We start from the raw sequence: 7,137 nt of genomic DNA on the forward strand, positions 1-7,137 counted from the left end.
ATCATTACTCTTACCAGTTATTACCCTCAGGCACATTGTGACACACATTTTATCAACATGGCAATCAACAAACGCAAAACACAGAGCAGAGCACGATCAACTATCTTAACTGCTCTCATATGACTACATATAAACACTTAACTCTAGCTGTACTCTCTCAAAAAGTTCAATCCATAGAACCAACAACGAATGACTATAAGTAATGGACTATATTTCTACCATAGCCATTGATCTAAGGCTAGTTATTCAACAGGCTTCAGCACCTACGCACACTCATAATCATTGCCTAGAACTCCGAAGTTGAGCCAAACAAAAGCACTTTCTATCCATTCTTGAATAAAGTGTATAATAAAATTATAATGAGACCCAACACAATCAAAATGTTTTTTGGCATGGTAGCTGGGTCATTTTCAAGTCTCATTTTACATATAGCTTACTTAAAAAGTGATACATGCCTCTAGAACTGAATACTGAAGTGCATATAACAGCAAAAAAAGGAAATAAGAAAGTTGGCACCTCTTGAGACTATAATGTTGAAAGAACCACATAAATCTCCACAATGAAGATCAAGATTGAGCATTTGCCCTCTGCAAAAATGATAGAAAATGAATCTGAAGCAATTAACTGGCTGTACAAAAAATGAACTCAGTTTGTTTAACCTGCAAATAACACTTCAAAAGCAGTCGATGTTTGGGCATGACAGTTGCATTATGGCACCCACAGTACAATAAGATACATAGGTCCAGTTCTGAATCATCACAGAAATATCCGAATATACTTAGGTTACAGAAATAGAAAGGCTGATTTGCAAACAGGAAAAGATAATGGTTCAATTGTTATGATGTTTGTACCTCGTAAGTACTAAATCTCGACACAGTAGAAGGTGGCCCTGAATTGTACCCAAGAAGAATCTCACCTCTTCTGCGGCAGATTGCTTCAGTGAGATGCATAGACAGTGTCATTTCTTCTTGGAGGTCTATCGGGAACCGATCCTGGCTTAAACTTTGACGCCTCATGCCTAGCAAGTTCTGGAGGGACGGGACTATTGCTCTGAGTAAGCATCTGTTTCAGATCGAAGAAAATATCAGTGTTATCCAGAGTCAAGAATGAAGTGGCAAGTCCCTTCTTTCCTGCACGCCCTGTTCTTCCGATGCGATGTGTGTATGTATCAACTGAACTAGGCATCTCATAGTTAATAACATGAGCGACATCAGGAATATCAATACCACGCCCTGCAACATCAGTCGCCACAAGAACATTGAACCTGCGGTTCCTAAATCCATCAAGGCTGATCTCCCTCTGATCTTGTGACTTCCCTCCATGCAGTGCTGTGACGCGGAAACCTGCCTTGTCCAGATCCTTGGCACGGTTGTCTGCTGACTTCTTTGTGTTGCAGAATACAATGGCCGTCTTGTCCCCAAGATCTGTGAGTATCTTCTGGAGTCGTGACATCTTCTCTGACTCCTTCACCATGATCACATTTTGGGTTATCAGATCTGTGGCCTTGCCAGCTGTACCAATTGTGACGACAACTGGGTTCCGGAGGTACTTCCTCGCAAGGCGCTCGACAGCAGGTGGCATGGTGGCACTGAACATATAAGTTGTCCTGTAAATCCTCTTCTCATCCAGTTCCTCTTCCTCATTCTCAGGTTTCAGGTTACTTGATGGCATCGCATCAAGGACACCAACAACCTGTGGCTCAAATCCCATATCAATCATCCTATCAGCCTCGTCAAGTACAACATAGTTGCACTGGTTGAGCACAGCATACCTTCTCTCCAGACAATCAAGAAGCCGACCAGGCGTTGCAATTACAACTTCACAGCCCTGCCTAATCTTGAAACCTTGCTCCTCAATGGACTGACCACCAACAATGGAAACGACTTTAATGCCTAGATAGGTTGCAAACTTGACCGTCTCTTCCTCAATCTGTTGAGCAAGCTCACGAGTAGGTGCCATGACAACAGCATAAGGACCCTCGGCCTCATTGTCCTCGCTAATAGGCGGCAGGCGAGTAATGTACGACAGCATAGGAAGCACAAAAGCTGCAGTCTTGCCCGAACCTGTCTCGGCAATACCAATGACATCACGCTGCTGGAGACCAAGCGGAATGGCAGCCATCTGGATGGGTGATGGTTTCTTGTACCCAACCTTCTCAATAGCACGAAGCAGCTCAGTCCCAAGCTTGCTCTCGGGCCAGTTGCGCATCGGCCGGGGTATGCGAGACCCCTTGTAGGAGATATTGAAGTCCTCGCGGAAAATACGCCAATCCCGCTCGGTCATCTCCTCGATGCCCTTCTCAGACCAGTGCCTGTCCACCCGCATGTCGAAGGCATCATACATCTCCGCGGCGGCGGCCTTCTTCTTATCAGCCACATCATCCTCGGGCCGGTCCTCCACGCCGAACTTGCGGCGCTGCTCAGCACGGGTCTCCTTCTCAAACACGGCGGCCGCCTTCTTCTGCTCGCGCCGGTCGATGCCGGCGAGGAAGCCGCGGCCGTAGAGCAGGCGGGCCTCGTGCGGCGCCTGGTAGAGCATGTTCATGTCGCGGCTGGTGTCCTCCGTGTTCTCCCAGTCGAAGGAGAAGCGGAACTTCTCCGAGGGCTTGATGACCCGCTTCTTGGGCTTCTTGGACCCCAGGTACTGCTCCTTGATGGCCTCCAGCTCCTTCTCCCGCTCCCTCTCCGCCATCTTCTCCAGCCGGTCCTTCTCCCGGTCCTTGTCCCGCTCCCCGCGCTCCCTGTCCCGGTGCTCCCTGTCCCGGTCGCGGTCGCGGTCCCGGTCCCGGTCCCGGCGAGAAGGCTCGTCGCGGTCGCGGTCGCGATCCCGATCTCGGTCCCGGCGGGAGTCGTCGTCGCGGCGGCGGTCCCGGTCCCGGTCGCGGTCCCTGTCCCCCCTGTCCCCCCTGTCCCGGTCGGAGGGGTCGCGGTGGGACGAGGAGGAGTCCCGGGGGGCGACGGACGGGGGAGGCGGCGGAGGGGGCCGCGGGAGCGACTGGAGGATGTCGAGCGCGGAGCGGCGCTGGTCGGCGACGGCCGCCTGGCGGCGCTCGAGCGCGAGGCGCTGGCGCTCCTCCTTGGAGAGGAACACCGGCTTCGCCTCCATGGCGTCGAAGGAACGCTTCATGGCGGCGGCGGCGGCGCGGCAGAGCGAGGAGATGCGGTGCCGATGCGTGCGGGTTGGGGGAGGGTTTGCGGACAGGTGGGGAAAAAAAGATCAGGTTGCATCCGAGACCGACTGTTCCTCCAAAGAGAAACTGACCTGGAGCTTGGGCCGTAAGAGGAACTCAGGCCGGGCCGCATTAGATTGGAACCAGCCTGGAGCGTAGTGTTATTGGGCCGGCCCAATAACTAGGTACTTTGCCATTTTACTCTTTTTTTCTCTATCCGAAAGAGGCTTCGGATTTATTGATCAAACTAGTGGTACATACGCCTGGAAATAGATCAAAGTCCTCGGGGTTATGTTCATTGTCCTGAACCGGTCGATGGCACGCCGCTGAAGATGTCTCACCCTTGCCGAAGCCACCCAGTCGTTGCTGAGTGTGAGAAGGAAGTAGTTTTTATTTCTATTTGTTTTGTTCATTTACTGTGTTGTGTTTTTAATATTCCATTTGTACTTTAAAAGGCTTTTTAGTTCATCTTTCCATTCATTTTACAACTATTTTTCATGGTGAGTACATGAAGATCTTTTCTAATATACACTAATGTTTTTTTGCGGGATATACACAAACATTTTATTATTGAAGTTGTGAGCATTTTATTTTTAAATGAATGCATATTTATTCTAAAATGTATTACCATATTACTCTTCAAGATACACACATAAAAACTATTGATAGTAATGAACATCATTTTTTGAAATATATGAACATATCCACATATACTAATCCCAAAAATAGTTTTACATATGGAACAAATTTGGTTTGTGATTTACTCGTGACCATTTTTAATAAATGAACAATTGAAAAAAATAATAGTAGGCGGGACTTTTGTTCTTGGCCTATGAAAATGGTTTTTAATATTTTTATTTAACGCGGTCTTGAATATATATTTTTGTTTTAAAAAAATGTAGTTAAATGTTCAATTTTTTAAAATGTATGTGTCAATGGGCCACTAACCCACTTAACTCACTCTCAAGGAGAGGCAGGCTTCCTCTCATCTACTCCCTCCGTTTCAAAATAGATGACTCAACTTTGTACTAACTTTAGTATAAAGTTGGGTTATCTATTTTGAAACGGAGGGAGTGGGATTTTAGATGTCCTTTTTCCATGTGTAATCTGCAACTATTAAATTCGGATTAAAATATGCGTACTGTGCATGATAGAGGCATATTAAACTTATAACTAAAATATGCCTATTGTTGCAGGCACGCGGACTACTCAACACCCGCTTCTACCCAGCAAGCCCTAGAACTGGCTCACATGCTCCACCGCTAGCATCCGACATCACACAAGCCTAGTGTTATCCACTCGCGCCCACGCCAGGTAAGACCGAGACATAGTTGGTCGAGTCCATTGTGTACGATGGCGTCATCTACTATGTTGTGAGTGGGCAATCAATCGCCGCTCCCATCCACTTTGTCGGCTTCGTGGCCACCTTTGACATGAACTTGCTAAGATCATGGGGAAGCAATGCTTTAGGAAAAAAAAGAGGATTGAAAGAATATGAAGATGTTGGCTAGACTTATAACGAGAGATGGTGTACTCAACTATTAAATTTGGAATATGAACATGATGGCCAGTGACTACTCTACACTGGCTCATGCCCGACAAGCCCTAGAACTGGCTCACAGGCTCCATTGCCACCATTCGATGAGCCTATGATGTGTCACAAGCCAAGTAAGACCGAGACATAGCAGGTCAGCTCCTTGTGTACACGACATCGTCTACTACGTTGACAGTGGGAAATCGGCCACCACTCCCGTCCCCTTTGTCGGCTTCGAGGCCACCTTTGACATGAACTTATTAAGATCGCCGAGAAGCAATGCTTTAGAAACACAAGAGAATTGAAAGAACATGAAGAGGCTGGCTAGACTCATAATGAGAGATGATGTACTCCAAAATTAAAACCCTGGCACCATCATTGCAAAACTCGGCATGGCGCCTTCTCTCCAAGTCATGGTTCCATCTTGGTAAAACTTCAAAATAGAATGTTGGGTTTCTATTTGTAGGATAAACAAGTCCAGGAAAGGTCTAACCCTACTCGATATGCTATGCATGAGCCATGCAAGTGCGGAAAGCACACGCACACGAGGGGGGGGGGGTGCAAGAGAGGCGGGATATTAGTTGTTGTGATATTTTACTAATTAATGCCAAGTGATTCTAGCGCGCTAATTGGGCAAATTTGAAATAGAAAAACCACCCCCTTGTGCCCTGGTCTTACCAAAATGGCCCTCCGGAGTAATAATCCCGCGGGAAATGGGGTACTAGATAATTGGGATATTTCTAGAAGGAACTTCCACAAAGCATACACTCTCCATTTGACATTATTACTCATATCAGTCTAATCTTAAATCAAACATTATCAACTTTGACCAAATTTATCAAAAATGCAACAACATTCACAACACCGAACCAATATCTTAGACCCATGATGGAAGATATTTGCGCAATATATTTATTTGGTGACTTAACAAACAGAACAACAATGGTTTACAAAGAAGAAAGTTGTTTCATAGTGCTACAAAAAATTGTACAGACTCTATAACATAAAACTATTGTGGTTGGTTAGAGCTACCAACCTTAGATACCAAAGACACCGCGACAGGAAGCACGTCCGTGAGTCCATCTCCACTATGCTCATCTTTGGCTCTTGGCTGTTCTCCGTATTGACGTCGAATAGATGGGAACCTCCGATTTTCATGGGTCTTTTTTATTTCTTTTTCTTCTCTTTCTAAAACCAAAATGTATAGTATTCCTTTGCATTGGCGGGGTTTTCGTCTGTTTTTTTTCTCATGGTCTTCATTCTATTTTATTTACACACCGATGAGTTTTATTAGATCGACTTGCCAGGACTACACCATAAACTATGACATTAACGCTAAGTTGGACACAAACAAGATTTCTCTATTTTCTTCTAAACGAATGATATTGTTACTTAAACATCGATCCGACACATGGATGAGACAATCTACATTCTACTCACATTGTTGTTGTTGTCGTCATGGGCAATTAAGACACGGTAGGGAAGATATAGCTAGGGGCGATAGGTCGACGGGTTGAAAGAGAAAGAGATCCAACACGACCCATCAGCTCATGGGCTTGATGATAGCTTCTTCTTCTTTTTTTCGGGTGAAACACTGTATTACTCAATCACAAGGTCCATACAATCAATCATTGCAAACTCCAACGCCTCTGAAGGCTCCGAACCTAACCAAGTCATGGTTATGACTTCTAGACGAGCAAACTGAGCTGGACTATCACTAACCTTATTTTGACTATCTAATACAACACATACATAGTATAGCACGGTGGCAAATAAAAAAAAATCAAGAGTACGCTAATAACGTACTCCCTCTAATCCCTATTATTAGACAAATAATATGGGCCGCTCAGTGCTCACACGCTAGGCTCTAGCAATAGTACCGTTTACATCCTCGACACGCCACCTGAAGTGTTGCACGCCTGCAACAGTGTTGCTTGGCGGTGTCACGTTCAAACTTCATCTCCATCACCTCACCTCGTGTCGTCCCGCCGGGAACAAACCGAACCAATCAACCAGCTCCACTCCACGTCTTCACGTACTGCGGCCTGTTGGCCTGTTCCATCAATCCCATGCTTTAAGCCAAAGCATCAGCTCGTGATCGGCGGATGCGACCTAGCTCGCCAACCTTCCCAATCAAAGGCTTGAGCGGCGGCAGGGACACGCCGTTGACTCATTTTGGCGATGGCTGTGGCCGTTCGGTGACCCATCGATTAAAAGTTGTGTAGTGTTTTGAGGTGTTTTGTAATTTTGAATTTCGATGGAACTTTTATCGTTTTTGCTAATTATCAGGTACCTGAATTTTTTTTGTTGCGTCAGGTACATTTTCCTTCTTCATCCTTCTTCCTTGTCCTCGCCAGAGAAGAACCAGCCTCATCATCTATCTTAGGGGAAAGCCACAACCCAAGTATAGGGGTGGGGGGTGGCTAGCAACGAC

At 46.1% G+C, this 7,137-nt stretch overlaps 1 protein-coding gene across 5 annotated transcripts; it reads right to left on the minus strand.

Moving 5' to 3' along the window:
* Window positions 1-360: 360 nt before the first annotated feature.
* On the minus strand, window positions 361-3,205 carry LOC119294795 (DEAD-box ATP-dependent RNA helicase 21). Of its 5 annotated transcripts, none has more exons than XR_005143552.1 (3): window positions 917-3,205; window positions 660-748; window positions 361-587 (listed from the first exon to the last, which is right to left on the minus strand). XR_005143552.1 is itself a non-coding variant. In XM_037573058.1 (2 exons), the coding sequence occupies exon 1, from the start codon at window positions 3,124-3,126 to the stop codon at window positions 937-939; it is 2,190 nt and encodes a 729-aa protein (XP_037428955.1). In that variant the 5' UTR covers window positions 3,127-3,205; the 3' UTR covers window positions 361-587; window positions 917-936. The 5 variants fall into 5 exon arrangements, 2 of the variants coding, with proteins under 2 accessions (XP_037428955.1, XP_037428956.1); XR_005143550.1 differs by having other exon boundaries at window positions 852-3,205; XR_005143551.1 differs by lacking the exon at window positions 660-748 and having other exon boundaries at window positions 852-3,205.
* Between the last annotated feature and the right edge of the window lie 3,932 nt (window positions 3,206-7,137).

Source organism: Triticum dicoccoides, chromosome 4B, assembly GCF_002162155.2.
Source record: "Triticum dicoccoides isolate Atlit2015 ecotype Zavitan chromosome 4B, WEW_v2.0, whole genome shotgun sequence".
NCBI lineage: Eukaryota > Viridiplantae > Streptophyta > Magnoliopsida > Poales > Poaceae > Triticum > Triticum dicoccoides.

Excerpts from the sequence above, each read along its gene's own strand:
- LOC119294795 (XM_037573058.1), bottom strand. The coding sequence starts at position 3,126 with ATGAAGCGTTCCTTCGACGCCATGGAGGCGAAGCCGGTGTTCCTCTCC.